The sequence below is a fragment of the Gobius niger genome (assembly GCF_951799975.1).
Source record: "Gobius niger genome assembly, chromosome: 2".
NCBI classification, from domain to species: Eukaryota; Metazoa; Chordata; class Actinopteri; order Gobiiformes; family Gobiidae; genus Gobius; species Gobius niger.
The window spans coordinates 38,495,999-38,519,632 of NC_136853.1; the positions used below are offsets into that span (position 1 = coordinate 38,495,999).

The 23,634-nt window shown below is 40.9% G+C and overlaps 1 protein-coding gene across 1 annotated transcript in view; it reads left to right on the forward strand.

Moving 5' to 3' along the window:
• The window catches only part of pdzrn4 (PDZ domain containing ring finger 4), a 62,966-nt gene that overhangs the window by 27,904 nt on the left and 11,428 nt on the right, over positions 1-23,634 (forward strand). Inside the window, exons 2-4 of the mRNA XM_079552414.1 lie at positions 11,072-11,337; positions 13,302-13,407; positions 21,125-21,223. Coding sequence (XP_079408540.1) covers positions 11,072-11,337; positions 13,302-13,407; positions 21,125-21,223 — 471 coding nt within the window. The remainder of the gene's footprint in view (positions 1-11,071; positions 11,338-13,301; positions 13,408-21,124; positions 21,224-23,634) is intronic.

A 23,634-nucleotide genomic window follows, 5' to 3' on the forward strand; every position in this document is an offset into this window, starting at 1 on the left:
AACCCCGGAAGTAGCACTCTGAGATTCTCTGAATGAAAAGTGCGTTACAAAAAAATGTATTATTATTATTATTATTTAGTAGTGACTTTAGTAAATATTACTTTTTTTAGCTGTAGGTGCGGCATTTTTGGCTAATGAGTCTGAGAAATAAGTAGGTTCAGTAACTCTCCGTTAAGTTTCAGAAATATTGATGGTTGTTTTTAAGAGTTTTTAATGTTTTTTTTCTCGCATATTTGCCGGTCTGCTCGGACCCGGAAGTGGAAGTCGTGACGTCACACTAAACAAACATAGATTCTGCTGTAAAAAATGTGCTGCACTTCACAAAAACACAGCAAAGATGGACAGAAGTATCCATATGTGGAGCACAGAAATTACAAATGTAGTTCGCAGAAAAAGGCAAATACCCTGCTGTACCAAGAGATAGGGAGGTTGCTGCTTGTTTGTTATAAAAAAAATAATAATAAAAAGCAATACATTCGTTGGACAAAACTGTAACATATTCAATATATACATGTGGGTACAAAGCCCCCGGAGAGTCATTGGCTATTGACCGATCAGAGTCTACAGTGAATGGAGTTCTTACACCATTCACTCCCGCTGATGCATCTCAGTCCAAATGGAGGTTACAACTAGAAAATCCCTGTGTAATTGAAGCCAGCACTCTGCATTTAACAATTTAATGACGGAAAATGGTATGAATTGTCACCTCTTTCACAACCTCCACCCGGATCTCACTTTCTAATGCTCCAGGTCAGAATAGTGGACTGTGATTAGCTGCTGTAATGCATCCACCAGGAGCAGAGAGCCTCAGCTCGAGGGTGAGTAGGTGGTGTGGGCTGTGCTCATTCAGCAGCTCTTCACAGCTAAAAAGAGGTCAAAATGAACTGGGCTTTAGTCGTAATTTACATCAGTATTCACATGGGTAAGATCATTTGTTACACTTAGTGGAATTTCTTCAACTTAAGTGATCCCACATAAAACAGATGAAATATTATCAGACAGAGACATCAAGTTTATCTCTTTGTCTACTACAAAAAATAGCCTTGTCTCCTTGAGTGAGAGATTGTGCCTTTAATTCTCTCCATAACGGCCTGTCGAACTTAAAACTATCCCTCCACTGTCAACGTTTAGATGAGAGTTAAAGTGAGTGCATTATTTTTGGCTCTGATTTGCACAATTCCCTGTCCATTAATCCTTTGGGCTGGCCGATCAGTGAGTCTTTCAGAAATCTAGGTGTCACATTTGACAGTGAGCTGAAATTTGACAAACAAGTCAATGCTGTGGTCAAATCTAGCTTCTCTTAGCTAAAGTCAAACCCTTTTTATCCTTAGGCCATGCATGCTTTTATCAGTTCATGCATTAATGCACTCTATTTTGGTATCAAGTCACCTTCAGTTGCCACATTCAGACACTCTCACATCACCTCTTCTCCCTCCACTGGCCCGGTCCGTTTTCGAATTGAATTTAAAATGTTGACATTTGTTTATAAAGCTCCTCATGGACATGCTCCCCCATATCTGTCCGAGCTTCTGTCCATTTGCCGCCCCTGGTTTTGGATGTGCCCAGGTCCGGGTCCAGACAGTGGGGTGATCGTGCTTTTGCCATGGCAGGGCCTAAACTGTGGAACCCGCTCTCAGTCCTGCCACTGTTTAAGTCCGGACTTGCCGCTTATAGATAGGCCTTCCATAACGCCTAATGCTGTGTTTTGTTTTGTTTTACCTGACGTTTCCCTATTCTCTTTTTTTTAATGGAAAACACACAGGACGGGGCCTTTCCGTGTGGAGTTTGCATGTTCTCCCCGTGTCTGCGTATAGATTTCCTCCATTTCTAAAAGGTGAATCCTCCAGCAATGTGATTCTGGCCATCAGCCTGGCTCCACATCATGGACATGGGTCCCCAGGCGTCGACCACTGCTCCTCACGGCATCGAAGGATGGGTTAAATGCAGTGGACACATTTCCCTACAGGGACAAACAAACAAACAAACAAACAAACAATAAAAATATACTTTTATTCACTGATTGGTGTAGTATATGGAGCATCTGGAACATCTTTGTCAATCAGCCCGTAGCTTGGCAAATGTGGCACAGATTGAATTTAATGGAGAAAAATAATTGAAGCAATATTGTACTGCAGAGAGAAGCAACGTCTAAATCCATGTATTGACAAATTGCCAACCATATAGCATTGGCGTATATGCAGAAATATCATACTATCTCATACAGTGCAGGTCAAAGGGATCCCGTTGACTGAACACGGTATACCAGTTGCATTGTCTCAAGTTTATTGAATCCATCTTTCCCAGCATCGCCTGATATTGCATGCCCCACTTTTCTTATTGAAATGAGACAAGGAAGGCATTGAGAGATGACAAACAGTCATCCCGAGGAGCCAAAGAAGTGAAATGAGATTTGTTGAGATTATTTGAAGGCACCACCTGAGCTACTCCACTCAGTGTTTTCTTCATGAATAGGGAAGGGAAAAAAAACAAGTCCGCCTTTGCCTTAAATTGCATTGCAATCGAAATCCATATCTAAGGGATATTTGGGAAACAGCCAGTGGTGTCTCTTGTTTTGATTGAATGGAGGGAGGTCTGTAAGTGGCTTGTTGTTCACTCTGCCATTGTCAGAGCAGTAGGCAAACACACTTAATGCAAACAGCCCTTATTGTGTTGCTATTTGAAGTCTGGAGGGAACTGATGTCATGATGTCTTTGCCTCCATTTGTGCACAATAACACCGTATCTGTCAGATTGAGGTTGAGTGCTTTCTTGTCATGCTCTTATCTCTGCACATGCAGCTAACACACATATAGCTTTCGCAAACACACTTATCCCCATCTACCTTCTCCTTATCGCCCCTGTTGGGATCTAAACATTAAGCCACCTTTGCAGCTATTCACCAAATAAACCTCCAAGACATGTTTAAAAGGATGGCATGAAAGCGCTCTGAAATCTATTGGCATAAAATGTCCGATTGTTGAAATACAGAATGAAGGGCCGCTGGTACTGTTGATTTACAGTTCTGTTGTGCCTTTTTGGAAACCTTTTTTACTCTACTAAAGGAGCTTTAGCATCTTATAAATTCATGTTGTAAATGAGTGAATCTGTACTGCCCACTGCGGTCAGATAAAAAAAATACCATTCTAAATTACTAAGGTACATGGAAATACAGTCATTCTCACTGGTTTCCTGAAAACATCCTCACAAAAGGAGAAGAAGCCTGGTAACCGCTGATTTACTGTTTGACATTTCCACACGTAGTTGTAGATCAATGGCAGAGTCCCACTACAGACGCCTGACTTTGAACTCTGACCTTTTAGACGTAGCGCCAGGACTGACAGGAGGACATGCTTTTTAAGGCCACTGGGAACTGTTTTTTTATTGGCAACGCTAACCTTTCACGCCAGCCGGATAGGGCTACACTACATTGTTGGTTCATTACACCTCTCCCCAGGGACCCCAGTGATTTCTATAGGCTATTTATATAGTTCATAGGGAGACGTGGGCGATGTAAGGCCTGGATGTTGCCCGGATGTCAGCTCAGCCGCATTTCAGAAAGCGAGGAAGGAGCTGTTTCGTGATGCTGCGGCAGGTATGTTGGTGGTGGAGATCAGTTCATCTTCCTTTTCATTGAAGGTGAAGTGGAAATATCAAGTTGGTGTGCATTTCTGTGAGGAGTTTGCTTCTTGTCCCTGTCACTGGGTCTTAATACTCCTTGCTGTTGCAGTTATTAAAGGGATATTTCAGGATTTATAGGGCCTCATTTCCTAGTTATCCAGAGTGTTGTTGATTTCTGGAGATATATATTTTTTAATTCACGCAGACCTTATATTTGAAGAGTTTAGTGGTGCTAGGCTAGTGCATGTCTATGGTAACTAGTAGCCTGCATTAAAAACAGTCTAACCTAAGCACAGTGCACCTGAGGCAAATCACTTAAAACACCAGACTACCTATATATAGTATATGTGTGTGTTGACTGAATAATTTTTGAAATATAACCATTTTGCATTGAAAATAACTTATATTTGAGCAGCATCAGCTTCCTGGTTGCAAGCTACGCAGCGGCGGAGTGATCTGATAGGTTACCGGATCTACAGTAGTTTGTTTACCTGTGGTCGGCATTGCGACGCGTGGAATTCACAAAGGAGCTTTCTACAAATCAGATATGGCAACGTTTGGAGGACGACCCCGTGATTTTGAAGAGGTTTTTAATGCAGGCTACTAGTTACCATAGACATGCACTAGCCTAGCATTAGCCGAGCACCACTAAACTCTTCAAATACAAGGACTGCATGAATTGATCCAATGGGACGATAATAAGTTACTCTTGCTGTTGGGAGTTTGGACAATATGGACTTTAGATTCTCTGCAAGTGAAAGGCGGGGACATTATTTTATTTTGTTTGTGAACAACACAACACAATGGAATATTCTTTCTTTTGACCAGCCGCTTCTGATAACCCAACTAATCAAATTAGATCGAGTTATCTTGTCATTCAGTGAAAAACAACCTGTGTTTTGTCGAGTGGCGTTAATGCTAATACTTTTTGAACAGTGTCTCTACTTGGTTACATTAGTAGTAAAAGTAATAAAAACTTACGACATCTCCATTCACAAAACGCAATGTTATCCAAATATGGTCATTTCCTTTGCGAAAGTCTGCAAGGGGATCTTCAGTAGCCTGCACATTTCATTCAAATTATCACTATCTTTTTCCATTTTCGCCTTCAGTGTCTCGCCTTTAATTGTGTATTGTCATCCAAATAGCAATCATTTCTCTTTCCAAGCACCAAAGTCCCACTGCCTTTTTCATCTGTTTGCTTCTCGTTACCCTGTCATTTGTGGCTTCATTATGTACGGTGATATAAATGCCGTTTATATGATGTTCCAAATGTGTGAAAGAGACTAACCCGGCACATAAAATCTGCTCGTTCTGATCCATTATCTACAGTCTTTGTCGCATCTGGTGGACATTAATCAGCCCCCAGTTAGCTCATCAACAGGCCCATACTGAACAGTGCAACAGCAGGTAAACACCGGGGCAGGTGCAGCGCTGTGTGCACTGCTCCAACTGGAGATTAACGCCTCCATCTGGGCCTCATTACAACTTAAATATGTTGTGGAACTTCCTTTGTTCGACATGCCTTCGGGGTTAAATTAGTTTGTTATAACAAGTGACGAGATTTCAAATTATCTCTGATGCTTTATGGTTATCGATAAACCAATCAGGAATTTTAAAGGAATAGGCCACCGTTTTTATATACTAAGACATGTTCTTACCTAGCCTTAGACGTGTTAATATATCCCCGTCTGGTCTTTGTCCGTGCGCTCTGTCACGCAAACGGAGCACATACGCAGCCTCTCCCACATGTCACATAGCTCCAAAAAAGCTCACGATAGAAGCTACCAAGCTCTTCCACGTGTTTCCTATTTAAATAAAGTTACGTGAAGTGTTTTCATGCGAAGTATATTTACACAGAAATGTAACATGTCGATTTTATAAGCAAATAAAAAGGGGGACTATATTGTGAGGCGTAATGATACGAGGAGTAAAACGTCCGCGCAGTAACTCCTAAAGGTTATTGACGGAAGTGAGCGGGGGAAGTCTTTAGGAGTTACTGCGCGGACGTTTTGCTCCTCGTATCATTACGCCTCACAATATAGTTCCCCTTTTTATTTGCTTATAAAATCGACATGTTACATTTCTGTGCAAATATACTTCGCATGAAAACACTTCACGTAACTTTATTTAAATAGGGAACACGTGGAAGAGCTTGGTAGCTTCTATCGTGAGCTTTTTTGGAGCTATATGACATGTGGGAGAGGCTGCGTATGTGCTCCGTTTGCATGACAGAGCGCACGGACAAAGACCAGACGGGGATATATTAACACGTCTAAAGTGAGGTAAGAACATATCTTAGTATGTAAAAACGGTGGCCTATTCCTTTAAAGAAAACTGTAGCTGTTGTTAAATTCACATATCATGCTGCACATTTCTCAAACGTTACCTCAGTGGTTTAGCTTGTATTTGTTATTGGTAAGTTTAAAGGGACTATATAGAGTTTAAAAATGTTAAAAGTATGTTTTTTCCTCCCTCTACCTGCTCCAGCAATCTCCTAATGTGTAGAATGAGCCCAGACCTATTCACCACAACTGCCTCTAAAATCCTGCACCGTCACTCAAAAAGTTGTTCATTTGGGTCCGAAGTGCCCGAGCTTAATATAGAAGATGCAGTTACGCTTAAGACCTGAGGTGGCAGTAGTCAGTATAAAATGACCAACTTGACCAGCCCCTTTATTTTGAATACATAAGCAGTGGGTTTAGGAAGTGTTCATTCTCCATAACATGTTAAAGTATTTTGTATCCAGGGACTACGGACGCAAACTCGCTATTTAGCTATAATTTGGTGCATCACATCTCTGTCTCTATGAGCTTAATATCTCTGTACATTGTCACTTAAATACAGTAAGTCTGATACAAATTTGTATTTATTTATTTAACATTAAAAAAAAAAAGTCTAACCCTGAGCTGATATAGAGGCTGTATCTTTTGGTATCACTGGCAAAGAATGACATATTCCACAGGATTGAACTTTATGCTTGTTCAAAAACGGGACAGCTATTTGAGAGCAATGACTGATATGCACTGTTGTATAGGGTCTGAATACTTGTGTATTTGTTGGATTTTTTATGTGTTTTCATGTTCAAAACTATTTAAACAATTAACATTTATTTTTGAATGTTTATTGTTTATTGTTTATTTATTTAAGAATCCCCATTAGCTTCCATCATGGTGGTTGCTAGTCTTCCTGGGGTTCCGATTAAAAGAGAAAATTGCCAGTGAGACATTACAATAAATAAATATACAGTGTTTTCACAGCAATTTTAGCAGAATATAAAAATGTACAATCACTAAGACAATAGTTCATCAATAAAATTATGAAGTGATAGTGTCGATTATGCCATAAAAACAACAAATACAATTGAAAATGCAGTAAACATTCGAGAGCATATTGAAAATGCATTATTTCGTTATTTTACTTTTTTCCTAAAAGATTGTGCAATGTAAGTACCAAATGTTTGTGTAGAACTGCTGCAAAACAATCTTTAAACAATCAGCATGAGTGCTTTATTTGTGATTGTATAATTGGGTCGATCAGGTGTTTGTCCTGAGCCGCTGCAACTCAGCGCGCCGTCACTGTGGGCCAATCTGACTGGCATGTTTTTAGAGGTATAGGGGAAACTGTAGTACAGAGCAAAATGATGTTGTACTTCATACATCAATTGCTTTCCCTTTATAGTACATGAGTGCCAGATTTGTTTATTTGACAGGGACACTGTACATTAATTAACATTTCTGTAAATGCACCGGAATTAGCCAAAAGGCTGTTTTTCATCCGTAGTCCCTGGACAGATGTAAACAGTCTCCCTAGGACAATAAAACATTCATTGTCAGTGCAATAAAACACAAGGTAAAACACAGTCACTACAACAAGACATAGATAAATACAAATACAAAACAGTGCAAATAACAAAAGGGTCTTATGATTGGACATAATAAGAAAACAAGCTACAGGCAGGGGTTAATGACTGCAAGTCTGTTGTGTAATGAACACAGGATACATTTACTCAAAAACTGTGTCCAATTTATAACAGAAAATGGCTCTAAAGTCTATAACAAAATGTGGCTTTTTGTGATGCTGTTCTTCCACAATCTAACTCTGTGACAAACACTCTCGACACTTTAAGACTCTTAAAAAATCAATACAAACAATCAATGGGAAGATGTGACAGAGTGAAAATTAGCCTGAGAGAAGAGCCAGGCGCGAGTGCAGTGTAATTGGCTTGAGTGGAGTGTCACTGTGGAGCAGAGGCACCAGTCTCTGTGTGTTTTTAAATTGGCAGCTGTCATGTGACTGTAGGAACACCCCATTTCCACTAATCCCCTTTGGGTAAAATCTCATCTGAACTTACAAATCCAAGATGGAGAACTCTCAAAAAAAAACTCACATTCCCCGTGGAGCGAGAGGCACCGTCTGCTCCTTGTCTGGCTATGACAGAGGAGAAATGAAGCTTTGTTTAACAAGAGCAATGGTGATGTTACAAAGACAGTGTTTGCATCTGTTAATTATAAAATACAACAACACAATACATCCTCTGTAGTGGAAAGCACTCCAATGTATTTTCAATTGCAACTTTTTCATATTGTAGCATTTGTGTCTTTTTGTTTTTTTCCCCCATTGTCAACAAAGAAAATCACTTGGCTCTTATGTGTTGTATCAGAATCAAAACGTAGCAACAAAAAGGGCGCCTGGAACAATATTAATTGCCCTTCATAGCAATCCTATGGAGGGCAAGTCTTTGCAGGGACTCGGCCAAACATAAACAACAAAACAGACACATGCTGTTCACAGGCTTAAAGCGAGGCAGGTAGTAACGCCGACCTGAGGGCATTAATCAAAACATGACAGGGTGCATCTGATCTAAGTCTATGACCTGACCAGCTTTCCTAGTGACCGGACTCTCGCTGAGCAAGGACAGATCTCTCTGTCCAACACCAATGATTTTGGAAAACACATGAACAATCGTGTTAACGTTGTTTTTGTCTCTCACAGAGACGACCAAACCAACGACAACGTGACAAGACTATGGGCCAGATCTTGTGACTGGCGCAGTCCGTGCGCAACTCTAAACGCAACATAGTACACGCGCGATCTTGCATGTGGCGCAGGGTTTCCTGAGCCACTAGGGAGAGGGCGTTTTTTTAAGAAAAAGAGGCCGACTGAGGCGTGGTTCATTACAAGCAGCACTCACGCTACTCTTCTAGTATAGCAACCTTCACATTATGTTCCTCTTTACATCGCGCTGCCTTGTCTTCTTCCTTAGAATCGACATCAAATTGAAAACAAAAGCGAAATTGCCTTGAAAAGTCTGTCTGAGCGTAGGATACGCACGGGTTTACTTTGATACAGCAGATCAATGCGCATGCCCCTAACACCAAAACAACAACAGTTTTCATAAATAAACCACACCCTAAAACCCTTCAAGTGCCACAACACCACGTCTAATCTGAGTTTTAAGGAGACATTTCCATCGTGTGTCAGTCTTTACCTCCTGATGATGCTCCGTGTGTAGCCACAGCTCAGTCCAAAAGGAAGACGTGCATTGCAACTTTTTTTTTCAGCCGCTCCAAGAATCCTGCAGCTGGAGCGCAAATGTTCCAGCACGCTACAGTTTTCTTGCAACTACTGCATAACTCTGCAACTCCTCTGCAGCCGATATAAGTTTCTGATCAATTAAATCCTGTACATTTCGTAACTTTGCGCATTCGAACGGTGTCCAACGCGAGGTGCTGCCTCTCTGTCCCGCCTGCTCATCTTGGATCTGCAGCAGCGGAGGGACAGTTTTATTCCTTTAATCTTTATTAAACATTGCGCTGCATCATACATGTTACGCGTTTACAAGAGAACCCCTCCCTGCAAACCACCGCCTTCCTCAGGTCTGGGGAAAGCATGGGGAGGGGGCGGCACCACAACATCACAATGCGAGTCTGTCCCCCCCTCCTGTCCTGCCCACTTTTTGCGCCAGGTATGACACTGAAGATTGCAAGGAGCACCACCCGTCTGCGTACTCGTCTTCTCTACAGCCTGCGCTAAGAACCACAAGATCTGGCCCTTTGTATGTTGGAGCAACTGCAAACTCTAAGAATCGCCTCACTGACGCCAAAAGAGGGAAATATGCACAGATTGACTTTCTGCTGTCTTTCTTTCTTCTTTCTTCTTGTTTACATCAAATTAACAAAAATTTGTCAAACACAGATCCCAAGTTCTTGTAATTCTCAACAATTTGCACCGTGTATGATGTGTATGTACGTGGGTCCAATACTCACCCTTTCTTTGTCCAAAGTCTATAATAATTTATTTTGTTTTTGAGACATTTTGTTCTAAAAACGTATGATCGCACCAAGTGAAAAAGGAGGAAAGGGCGGGGCCTTACCCTTGGTCGTCCCCTTGAAGGAGCGACAGGACAATAGTGTTGTATGAGAATTTGACAAAATGCATTTGGTCATTAGGGCTTCTGCAGTTCTCAGGATATAAAAGTAGAGCTGACAACGCGCACCCCTGTGGAGATCCGGTGTTGAACTCAAGGGCATGTCACATTTTTCCATTCATCAGGACACGCTGGACTCCGTCCATTAAAAAATCTAAAAGCAGTGTCAAAAGCTGATCTGTGAGGTTAAGATTAGAAAGTTTTTGAACTAAAACATGTGGTTGCATTTATTTAAATCGGATGAAAAGTCTGCAAATAAAAGCCAAGAGAATGTTTTGGGGCTCTGAAGGAGCTTAAAAACCTTTTCAAGAACATAAAAAAAATATATACTTTATGTGGCTGATAAGCAAATTACAATGGGTTGATTTTCCCCATTCAATCCCACTCAATGACACTTACCGAGTTCAGCACAAGAATATTGAAATCTACAGCTTGAAAGTGTAGTAAAAACCAGTTTATAATGAGGACTATCTATCAAGAATAACACCAAAATGTCTGCTTTTCAATAACAGAGTGCAGTTGCTTTATTCCCAACCCTTTGTGCTCTTTTTATGCAGGAGAGACAGGTGTGACACTGTAACAGGTTGTTAGTAAAAGAGCACACGTGTCTGTCAGATTGTGCCTCGATAAATGAGGGCTCTTACACGCAGGGAGCCATTATAAATGTGCAAGATATTTATATCTATCCTGGAAAGGGGCTTCTGTAAATCGAGCATGTTGTAGGGGAGTGCCATTTCGCAATTTAGGTTGAAGGATTTTCTGAACCTTCTCTCTGGTAAGATAGTACATCTTAAAACAAAGAAGTCTGGTTTATTTGAGGTTGCTCTCTATGGAACAGAGGCACGGATAATGTCCAGACGCATTCGGGATTTAGTTGAAGCTACCAGAAGAAGAACGTATTTGGAAGAAAATTACATGGGTTTCCTTTGGTGCAAAACTGTGTGCTCAAATAGTTCTTTCAAGCACTCTTTTATGCACTATCATCACATAAATCCTCATTGCGCATTCGTCTCTTCCCTCGCAGGTGAACGGCCGCGACTTCTCCAAGGTTGACCATGAAGGGGCGGCGGTGGAGGCGCTCAGGAGGGACCCCATTGTCGTGCAGGTGTTGCGCCGCACTCCGTCCCGCTCCGCCGTGCCACTGTCCCGCACTGGCTCCCCTCAAGACATGTGCGTGGTGGACCGCTGCACCCAGACCGACATCACCTTCGAACACATCATGGCTCTGGCAAAACTCAGACCTGCCACCCCACCTGTTCCTGACATCTGCCCGTTCCTGCTGTCTGACAGGTAAGGGCGATGGAGGTCATGGAGGACTTATGGCAAATTTGCATGACAATTTGCACTTATTCTACCGTCTTTCAAGGTGATATAATCTCCTCAACAAACTGCACAGTTGTTAATGATGTAACGGTATTCGGAGGAAGTAAAATTGAAAGAACTTCCTTCATGAAAATGTGACACTTTAAGCGTTATAGAGGTGTTGGGTTTCATTAGAATATTTCATCAATCTTTGTAACCTTGTTTCACTCTAAAAACACTTCGATAAAAATCACACTGAGTAACCCAAACCCATTCAGATTCTGTCCATGATCAAACTCTCTCATCAAATCTCCATCTTTCCTATTTCTTCCATTTGTAAAGTCGAGCAGACCGTATATAAACGTAGTGGGAAACTTTGAGGGATGTTTAGACTCATACATTATCCTTAAACGATACCACAAACTATCAAGGCTAAGGGGTCCGAAATAAGTTTAAAAGCTTAAAGCAGTACCAAGTAACATGTTTACCTTAATACATCCTTTTCGAAGTCTCTCTGGGGCTAATAAAAGTGTTGATGGGATGATTGGGGGGTCTTTCATCTCCCCCGGTGTCTCTGGCCAGAAAACCACACTTGCAGCTTTCCTGCACCGGTTCGGATGCCCCTGTACACTAATGGAATCATGAAGAGGAAGCTACCAGGCTAGCGCCACTTAAACAGTATTTACAGTGAAGTTTTAAAAAAAAAAGATCTCCATTGTGCAATTGGGTTGTGGCACAATGTACAATATCCCTCTCTCCCTTTGTCTTTTCTGTCAGCGTCCTATTTGCTCTCACGGACAAGTAATGAGTAAAATAACGCAAAATGCTACGACACTTGCAGTGGCGCTTATGACCTCAAGGGGCATGAGTTACTTAGTGCTGCTTTAAAAAAAATACTAACATAGAACCTAGAACCTTATTTTAAGTGGGATGGAAAAAGTACACAACAGCTACAATTCTTTTCAACACAGATATGTTAAAGCAGTACTAAGTAACTCGTGCCCCAGAGGCCATAAGCGCCACTGCAGGTGTCGTAGCATGTTACGTTTTTTTACTTATTAATTGTCCGTGACAGTAAATACTACGCTGACAGAAAAGACAAAGGGAGAGAGGGATAATGTACATCCTAGTACACAATGGAAATCATTTTTTTCACTCAAACTTGGCTGTAAATACTGTTAAAGTGGCACTAGCCCGCAGTTAGCTGTGCCCGTTAGCCTGTTAGCTTCTTCTTCGTGATTCCATTAGTGTGTATTGGTGGCTCCAGTCCGGTTGCAGTCAAGTTGCAATTGTGATTTTCTGGCCAGAGACACGGGGGAGATGAAAGACCCTCCAATCATCCTATTAACATTTTGTATTACCCCCAGAGGGACTACGAAAATGATTTTTTTAAGGTAAACAAGTTACTAAGTACTGCTTTAACTGACAGTATACGTGTGAATAAAAGTACAGTAATATAATCCTCTTTTACATTTTATAATGTTCATACACATACACACTCAGACACAAAAATCTTTAAAGCTAGATTCACAACTAAACCTGGCTCTTGCTGAAGGCCACAGCGCCTTTTGTGTTCCCATTGTGTTGTACTATGCATCCTCTGATATCATTATGCAGAGCCAAAGCGGCATGCAGTAATTGCTTGTGCATGCTACATCCATTTTCTTTAATGGGAGTTTTTGCTGGGCGATTAAAAGTCAATGGTCTGATGGAGCAGGCATTCTGGCGCTAGGTCCATTGTATAGCTATTTATAGGCCTTTGTTAGCCAGCCCATCAAATCAATTAGTCTTATAAAGTTACCAGTTTAGAGATTATTGAACGACACTTTGAGCAGGGGTGATTTATTGGGGGCATTGGGCACGTACTGGGAGTGCATACTGTGTATTGCTGTGAACTCAAATGGGCATTAATGTACTTTCTAATTGTTTCCTTCTCTATTTCTCATCTTTAGCTGCCATTCAATCCACACAATGGAGCATGAGTTTTTTGAATGTCCAGAATATATCTCCAGTACTCAGACGGCAGACGGGGACAGGACAGAAGAATACGTGTATGAGGTGCAGTACCATCCAAAGTACTTTGTGTTTGTTCATTTGCTCTAAAAAAGTAGTAAATAATATGGCCGCCTGTTCATTTCATTCCGTGCACGTCGCCGAATTACTTTTGTCCACCTAACAATCGAAGATCTTAAAGCACAACAAAGTAACTCATGCCACAACAGGCTCTAAGCGCCACTGCAGGTGTCGTAGCATGTTGCGTTTTTTTACTCAATAATTGTCAGTGAGAGTAAATACTACGCTGACAGTAAAAGATAAAAGAAGAGAGGGATATTTTACATCCAATAACAAAATGGACGTAATTTTTTTTCACTCAAACTTGGCTGTAAATAGTGTTTAAAGTGGCGCTAGCCCACAGTTAGCTTTGCCCGTTAGCCTGTTAGCTTCTTCTTTGTGATTCCACTAGTGTGTATTACACCTCCGACCCAGAGGCAGGAAAGTTGCAATTGCAATCAAATCATTAACACTTGTATAGATACAGACAGCATCATCATAGAAGGGGCAGGGGGAAAACATAACTTTTGGGAAACACAATTTTTCACTCTTTTTAGCCATTTTCTATGGTAGAATATGAACTTATTTATCTCACATAAATGGATAAAGTCAAGTGTAAATCGGGCCCATATGGATATTTTCTCACAGCAGATTGTTCCGTAGAAGTGAAAAAACGGTAGTCGTAGCTAGCGCTAGCTATCCGTTAGCATTAGTGCAATTTATTATTACGTTGTTTATGTATTAATGGGCTATTGAACCATTTTGCTCCTCTCCATGTCTTTCTATCTTTGTTTGTTAGAAAACTATATTCATAATTCAGCGTTTGTTAAAGTAGTTTTTGAATAATTAGAGAAAGTTTAGATTTTTCTCCAAATTGTTTTCCCCCTAAATTAACCCAAATTAAAAATAGAATATTTGGAAAAATGGACCATAATCATCAAAATTATAACAAATACAGCCTTGCCATATTTGCATATAATGAGTCTGTATCATTTCACATTTTAAGTTAAATTACAGAAATATATTCGATATTTTCCGAGTTTCACCTAAGGTTTGTCTAGTTCATATCCAAAAAGCAGCCAAATGTGAATAAGCAACAGCAAATTCATTAATAACACGCATATTATGGTCAAGTTTTTACATGTAGTTCCTGCAAAGCATTTGTAAGTTTCAGGAGGCTACAAACATATTTACTACAAGGCAACAGTGGAACAAGAACACAAAAAAATACACATGGAGCATCCCTGAGTGGCTGCAGCATACTATTCTTTAGAAAGCTAATGGGACATGCATTGCCCCATTGAGGCTTCAGTGAAAATAAAAAAAAAGTTTCCAGTCTATTCAGAATGACCCCCAGGAGATGATCCAAGGCTAGTCTGATGGATGGTGGGCAGGAGTCCTTGCACAACAATTGTATTCCCTATCACCGCAATCCAAGAGAAGAAAGAAGAGAGCTCTTAGGAAACTCGGCATCTTGTCTTTGTCTATTCTTCTTGTGCACTGCAGAGACTATAATGACAACCACTTTTATCATCGAAAGAACACACAAATGAAAAGGTCTCTGGGCTGAATCGTGGCTTAGTTCATTGGTTTCTTTCATCCAGCCTGTCCTCCAAAGCCCTTTGTGCACCATTTTGGAGATGCACTTGAGTAAAAGTATAATTTCCCCCCAAAAAGTTCATGGGCAAGGGCACACAGAAATACGCTTTTTATTCATGTGCATTTGCCACAAAAGTAGATTTTCATGGAAATTCGACAACTCTACACAGAGATTTCAGATACTTGTCATTAAACCCTTTTCCCCCCCGCTGATGAATTGTGCAGTAACGGTGTATACTACTGTTTTTGCCACCTTAATGTAAACTACTATAATAGGTTTTTGTTGTTTGAAACTGTATAAAACCGAGTGTGTGCTCATTCATACCCATACCCCAGCCACACACAGTCGCACACATTAATTCAAATATGTACGAGGGAAAAAAGTCAATAAAATGTAATTGACTCTGTGCATAACTTCAAATCATAACAACGCCGCCCAAGAAGTGACTTCCTGTTTCGATCCAGCACACCAAAATAAAAGCACCATCTTATTCATCAAGATCAGCATTTCATTAGTTCAACTTTCTTTCTGCCTAGCTAAAACATTTAAAATGTGTGCATTTAATTATATTCTGCAAGTATCTGCTGAACTAATCAATGAGATGAGCTGTGTCCTTTATTTTGGCGTGCTGGATTGAAACAGGAAGTCACTTTTTGGGCCGCGTTGTTGCACAGAGTCAATACGCTTGTCAAGTGTGACATCACGACTTCCGCTTCCGGGTACTAGCAGACTGGCAAATTTGTGAGAAAAAGACTTAAAAAACTCTTAAAAACAACCATCAATATTTCTGAAACTCAACAGAGAGTTACTGAACCTAATTATTTCTCAGACTCATTAGCCAAAAATGCCGCACCTACTGCTTAAAAAGAAATATTTACTAAAGTCACTACTTCCGGGGTTAGCGTAGCTCCTGCTCCGTTAGCATTTTCTCTGCTAACCCGGATGTACCGATTTTGGTAAATATTACTTTTATAGCAGTAGGTACAGCATTTTGGCTAATGTGCCTGATAAATAAGTATGTTCAGTAACTCTCCCTTGAGTTTCACAGAAATATGGATTGTGGTATTAAAGAGTTTTTTGTAGTTTCTCGCACATCTCGGGACCCGGAAATAGATCTTTGACGTCCCCACTTAACAAACGTATTACACATTTGCCTAAAAAGAAGGAAGTCAGAATGGAGGGAGTTCTGATTGACTCAGAGCATGTGCTGAAAATATTTTAGAACTTTCTGTATGTTTGTGTATAACAGCCTCGATACTCCCAATTTGGTCTATTTTCCTTCCACACTCTGACACATGCATCAAGGTGAGACAGCGGACCTCGAGGTCATTCCTGGTGACAGTAATGGACAGCTTAAGCTACAGTTGGAGATCTCCTGTGGTTTAATAGGCACTTCCTGGTTCAGTGGACTGCATTGTGAGTCATTAGGATGCCTGTGTTGCCAGCTGCGGTCCGTTGTGCAAAACCGTCTAAAATGAAAAAGAAAAAAAAAAGTCCCCAGAGTATGTCAGAGGTAGATGACTTGTGTTGTAATAGCAGCAGAAAAGCAACAAAGTCAGTGATCCCTGCCCCCCACCTGCCAGCTCTGAACCCTTACCTCTGCCTATCCGAGTGAATCCCGCCGTAACATGGATGGCGTTCCTCACGGATGAAACAGAATAAGGCTGCCATTCCCGGGGAACATTAATTTTGACTGACATGGCTTGCTTTGCTTTGAGCCGATTGTTCCTATGCAATCGTAATATGGCTGCCATGTCAAATCCGTCACAGCATCACATGGGACACAAAATGCAGCGTAGAGTCTAAAGGTAAACGACGGCAATGGAAAGACTGTCATTCTTTTAATGAGTGACAACAGAAAGAAAATAATCAATAATGATCACTTCGAAGGCTGTATGGATATAGATTTTTCTTAGAAGTGCATAGATTGATGGTCTTCAGAAACGCTTCACAATACAACAATAAAACTCATACATTTTCTCAGCATTGTCCATCCTAAGGCCGGGAATAAGCTCTTCTGAACAAAAGCAGCTTATTATATTTTCCATTGACAAGCATCTATTCAACTCATCTCTCTTAAAGTGCATTGACTATTTTACTTATATGAGCTTTCAAGGCTTTGAAATGTGGTTGAACCCTTTATGGAAAACTGTTTGTGGTACGCTTCTTATAGTAATCTCTGGTGCATGTCTTTTGAGAACCAAACACAAATCTTAAAATAAGTAAATTATATAACGTTAAAACTCTCTTCCATATTCCCAAGCAGTACCATAATAAGCTACCATTACATTCAGTATTTCTAAATTTCCTTAAAGTGCATATGATACATTAGACACAATTTTTGCTAAAGCATAGTTAACACAATTATATTTAAGATTTTGTTAAAAATTCATAGCAGCTTTCTTTAGTTTGGCCATTTTTGTGATGTTTTTAGTTTCACTTCCTTACTGGACGCCGACAGGAAGTGACATAGAAGAAGGTAGACAATTTACAGTATAGGTGCATCATAGAAGGGGACGTGGCCTCGCCGAGGGGAAAAATAGAATCTTCTGGGAAACACAGTTTTTCCCACTTTTTAGCCATTTTCTGGTGAAATATTAACTTATTTATCACATACAAATAAAGTCAAGTCTAAATCGGGTCCATATGGATGTTTTTTCACAGCAGATTATTCAGTAGAAGCGAAAAAACGGCAGTCGTAGCAAGCACTAGCTAGCGTTAGCATTAGTATGATGCTACAATGTAACATCAAGTTAGCATTCTCTGTTATTTATGCATTTATGGGCTTTGTGTCTTTATTTAGTAGAAACTATATTCAGAATTCAGCGTTTGTTAAAGTAGTTTTTGAACAATTAGAGAAAGTTTAGATTTTTCTCCAAATTGTTGCCCCCCTACCATATATGGGCGGATCCAGAGAGGTCATCTGTGTCTATGTCACTTCCTGTCAGTAGCTTAAAAATTCAAATAAAAGTACTTTTCTGCCCAAAATTTCGTCACTGACATTGCGGCTTCACTGAAATAAAATTATAATTATGCAACTGATTTCATCCTTCTAAATAAGTCATATTTTCAAAAGCATTAAAACCTGCCATATTCACTTTAAAGGTGCGTATTTTACCTTGTAGTGACTCAGCCGAGTGCTCAGCATGGCACCTTTACTTTACATCACAGTGGTCTCTACAAAGCTCCAGGATTTCTTGTTTTGTAGGTTTTCTGGTAGGAGGGTCCTGGAGCGTCCTAGAGACCACTGTGATGGAAAGTAAAGGCGCCATGCGGACCACTTATACAGCCACAGTGTCACTACAAAGTCAAATATGCACAAATATCAACTTTTTTTTCCACATAAAAAGTTGCATAATACTATCACCCAACTTATGAATATACTTATGAAAGGCACTGTTGTCTTGTTCTTTGCTACTATACCAGACAATTAGATCCACATTGAGCAGAAATAATTAGTATTTGTTTCACCTTCACAATACTTTTGACACGTTGAATACAGTTACTCAAATTAAAACAGCCCCCCCAGCTCAAATGGAGTGCAGCATTATAATACTCAATCGTAAATACTCGACATCATTGTCATTTTATGAATAATGAAAATGATTAAACAACGCCACCATGAACCGTCCAAACAGCATCGGTTCATTTCAAGGACTATTAGTGTAAAATACTGACAGCCGAGAGGAGCTCAGCTGAGAGCATGTGCAACGTGGAGACAATGAGCCAGTGAACATTGGCTTTTGCGGCAATTTGTTTTTGAAACCTTGTAATGCACATACCTCATTATGTGGGAGGCAAGCAGCAGATGTCCAATGTTCAGTGAAAGATAGAACGGCCCCCTATATTGTCAATAGTCTTATACATTATGTGCTTGAATATAGACTAAATGATGAGACCCCTTGCGTTGTAAAGTGTATTGAAGGATTTTGACGTGGCTATATTGGTATATCATTTACACCCTATTGTGTCAAATTATGACCCAATTATCCCTAAATGGAAGCTCTCTGCAGTTGCACATCTGGAGTTCATTAGCATTCACATTACCATGAGACAAAATTAAGCTCACCTCCAAACAGGCGGGTTATTAAATCGGGAGGCACTGGGTAAATCCACGCCGGAGATGCTAAACCTGGGTAGTCGAGATTAGCCCAACAATATTACGAACCCATAGCTTTGAAGGTCAGTGTTGTCTGCACAGAGGGTTAAATGCCACAGAAATTAATTACTTCCGCCGTCAGTCTCTGCTATCGGGTTTTCCCCCCAACGGGAGAAAAAAGCGAATCGGGTTCCCCCCCCCCCCCCCCCCCCATCCCTCGCAACTTCACAGCCCGAAAATGAATTTGCAGCATGGGGTTAATAAGGATTACCGCACAGTATAGTTATCTTTTTGTGATTACATTAGTACACAACGGAGATGAAAAGGAGGAAGCAGCAGCAGTGGTGGTTCAGGTTAAATTTAGAGCTATTTCATTTGGGAGGAGACTGAAATACCATCGCTAATAAACATCAGACTCACATAGGGTTGGTTTGATACTGACATGCTAAGATGCTGCTATGGTAGAAGTGACAGGCTGGGAAGGCACTCTAAGGAAACCAAATCTATTTATGCATTTTTTCTTTTCTTTTGCTCAATTAAAATCTAGCAACAAGCACCAGACCCAGAAAAGAAAACTAATTGGGATTATTAAACAAGCAAAAGCAATGGTCATGAGTCTGTTGGACCACCACACCAGACACCACCACACACAATGGGAGGAAAAAGTGAGTGCACCATTTGGAATTTTTTACATTTCTGCCTAAATTGGTCACTAAATGTGGTCTGATCTTCATCAAAATCATAAGAATGACTAACCAGTGTCTGCTTAAACTAATACCACCCAAACATTTACATTTTATCATAGTTTTATTGTAACATAAATGTAAACATTCACAGAGCGTGGGTTAAGTAAGTACACCGCCTGAATCTCACTGAACTGCAGCAGTTTTGTAAAGAGGAATGATCCAAGATTCGTCGTGAGCATCTGATCTGCAATTACAGGAAAGCATTTATTGCTGCAAAAGAAGGATCAGCAGCTATTTAACACAGGGGTTCACTTACTTATTCCACGCTGTTTTTGAATGTCTCAGGTTTTTGTGCAAAATATCTTGATAAACTTATGAATTCATTTTCCTATTGATGATGCACGTTATCCAGGCCCTGAGGCAACAAAACAGCCCCACACCATGATTCTCCTGCTCCAGACTTCAAAGTGAGCAGAGGGTTTTGATGTTGAGCCGTTGTTCCATTTTTCCTCCACACATGATGTTGAGTGTTCCTTCCAAACTGTTCGACTTAAGGTTAATCAGTCCACAGAATATTTCGGCAGTAGTGCTGTGGAGCATCCAAGAGCTCTTTCACAAACCAAAGTTGAATAGTTTGGGAGGAACATTGTGTGGAGGAAAAATGGAACAGCACAACAACATCAAAACCCTGTCCTCACTGTGAAGTATGGTGCTGGAAGAATCATGATGTGGGGCTGTTTTGTTGCCTCAGGGCAACTCAATAGAAAATGATTTGCAGAAAACACTGAGACATTCACAACAGCGTGGAATAAGTAAGTGAACCCCTGTGTTAAATATCTGCTGATCCTTCTTTTGCAACAATAACTGCTTTCCTGTAGTTGAAGATCAGATGCTCACAACGATCAGGATGAATCTGGGACCATTCCTCTTTACAAAACTGTTACAGTTCAGTGAGATTCCACGCTCTCCTGTTTACATGTTATGGCCAATAAAAATATGATAAACTGTAATTGTTTGGGTGGTATTAGTTTAAGCAGAAACTGTTTAATCATTCGTATGATTTTAATAGAGATCAGACCACATTTTATGACCAATTTAGGCAGAAATGTGATAAATTCCAAACGGTGCACTTACTTTTTCCTTCCACTGTATATACACCAGTATTGACTATCAAATGCTCTTCTGTCGTGGAGGTACCAGATCACAATAATTTGGATGAAAACTTTGGATGTGTTCACTTTGTTTCCGACCCTCACTGTCGACTGATCAAGATCTCCTTTGTACAAGCTGCGATCTTTACACACTAGCGAAGGGCTAATTGTTTTATGTCTTCAACAGGAGGTGGTGCTGTGTCGACAAAACAATCAGGAGAAACTGGGGCTGACTCTCTGCTACCGGACTGACGACGAAGAGGACCTGGCCATCTATGTCAGCCAGGTGAACTGCAATGCTCAGAAATGCACTTTTAAACGCGTGATTCAATGGGATCATGGTTAGTCTGCTGTGAATAATTTGACAAGGCCCAGTCATGTGTGTCTTTGGAGCTTATTAAAAGATAACATAAACCCTATTTTGAATAATCATTTCAGCAAACGGAAACTGATTAGACAAAGAAGAAAGAAAACATTTACTCATTCCTAAACAAATTCATCAGGCCAAAAAGGAAGTTAAGTCTGAAATGCAATTTGCCTCCTCTCCAACATGTTTTAATTGAAGGCTTTAATTAGTTCTGAACAGCATCCATTACTTTCCACCTTATGGCAAATGACACTTTTCCCCCCGTTTCAGTTTCTGAATACCAAACACTCAAGGAAACCAGAAGGAGCAATTTACACATTTGATTTGACTTGGAATGAACAGTCTGTCTTGGAAAGCCGCTAACGATGAACAATGACATAGATTTCAAGGCTTGTCTACAGGGTGGGGAACTTCCTTTTTTAAAGAGTCTTCAATGAAGGTATTCAAGTCGTCTTCTGTACTCAGTGGTTGAAGTCTCGAACGTTTCGCCTCTCATCCAAAAGGCTTCGTCAGCGAAAACTAAAGTTCTGTTCAGCTCGCAGCCTAGATAAAGAGCTGAACAGAACTTTAGTCTTTGCTGACGAAGCCTTTTGGATGAGAGGCGAAACGTTCGAGAGTTCAACCACTGAGTACAGAAGATGACTTGAATACCTTCATTGAAGATGGACAACTCCTGTACGACTGAGAGCTTACACAGACACATTTTTTAAAGAGGTTCACATTGGGATATGGGACGGTCCATTGGAAGGGGCTGGATCATAGACTGTAAATATAATGGACGTCTCCTCGTCACTTCTCCTCATTTACCACAATGACCACGCTCGAGGGGGAAGTCATGGCAGGTTTACAGACTCCCCGTCCTGAGCTCTGACAAGGCATGTTCCTAAAAAGGGCATCAGGGCGGGATCTTCACTGTAGACTCGACCCTTATTACGTGACGTGTAGTTCGCGCTGCTCCAACGCTAACAGTCCGGCCCTCATTAGTGCGAGATTTCGAAACTTTTTCTTAACCAGCCTGGTCTAACCCTGTGTTATCACAGGCGGAATATCTAGCTCTAGAGAGTTCCAAAATAATTGGGACCAGGCTTTAAAGTTGTTTTTAACGTGTCTAAAGTCCAATGCTTTCCAATGGGGGACTAGCGGCCATATGGAGGTGCTACAGCAATGGCGGCCCCTAGTGTCGTTGTCAAAAAGCAGAGCAGCCAGCGGCCATTGGGCTGGATGGGAGATTTGTGTCCACACCCGTTTCGCAAACATAATGTGGTTGGAGGATCAACGCGTTTTTACCGTATTTCTTTTTTTTTTTTTAAACGACCACTCTGTCATAGCGGTGCAATGCGCCTTTCGCCATCACTTTGAAATTCCCTGGCGACGTTCCTGTTCGCAAATTGATTTTATTGTGGGTGGGTGTCTTCAGGGAAATGGGAATGTGTCCAAAAGAAACAAAGGACCGACGAGGACCTTTACAACACTTGGAGAATTTCATCTGACTATGTTGCAGTCTCCCAAGCCTTCTGCTCATAAACAAGCTGCTTCACTTGGCATTCGGGACGTTCTCTTCGTCAAATTCTTCACGATGAACTCCATCTTCACAGAGACAAAATCATTTCGATGGATTTTCTGAAAGAAGCCTCGGGCAGCTGTTCTCTCTGAGACGGGACGCAAACTGGCCTTTGCGCTCGACTGATTTAGCCCCTGTGATTGTCTCCTGTGGGGTTTTCTGAAATCCCTGGTTTATACACTTAGCCGAGGCAAGAGGTGATGACGAAAAAGTTACTTCTTGATTTTTTAAGTCATTTTTTTATAAAGTGGCAGAAAGATCATTAGGTGTTTTAGGCCAGATTTTGGTGATTGCAACATGGTGACAATGGTGGGTTAGTGTTTAATAATCGTTATATATAGCGCTTTTCTGGACACTCAAAGACGCTTTACATTGCACTATTCGTTCACTCCATACTCGGTGGTGGGAAGCTTCTCTTGTAGTCACAGCTGCCCTGGGGTAGACTGACGGAAGCGAGGCAACCATCTGCGCTATCGGCCCCTTCGACCACCATCAACCACTCACTCACTCGCTCACCACATTTGCTAGGCTTCCTGGTGTTCCCAAATGGTGTCCCATCCAAGTCCTGCCAGGCCCTTCCCTGCTTAGCATCCAAGGTCTGACGGGATTGGGCAGAGCAAAGGCGGTATGGCTCTCAGTTGTACAGGAGTTGTCCATCTTCCATGAAGGTTCTTGAGTCGCCTTCTGAACTCTGTAGTTGAAGTGTAGAATGTTTCGCCTCTCAATCAATCAAGGTTTATTTATATAGCACTTTACAACAACACAAGGA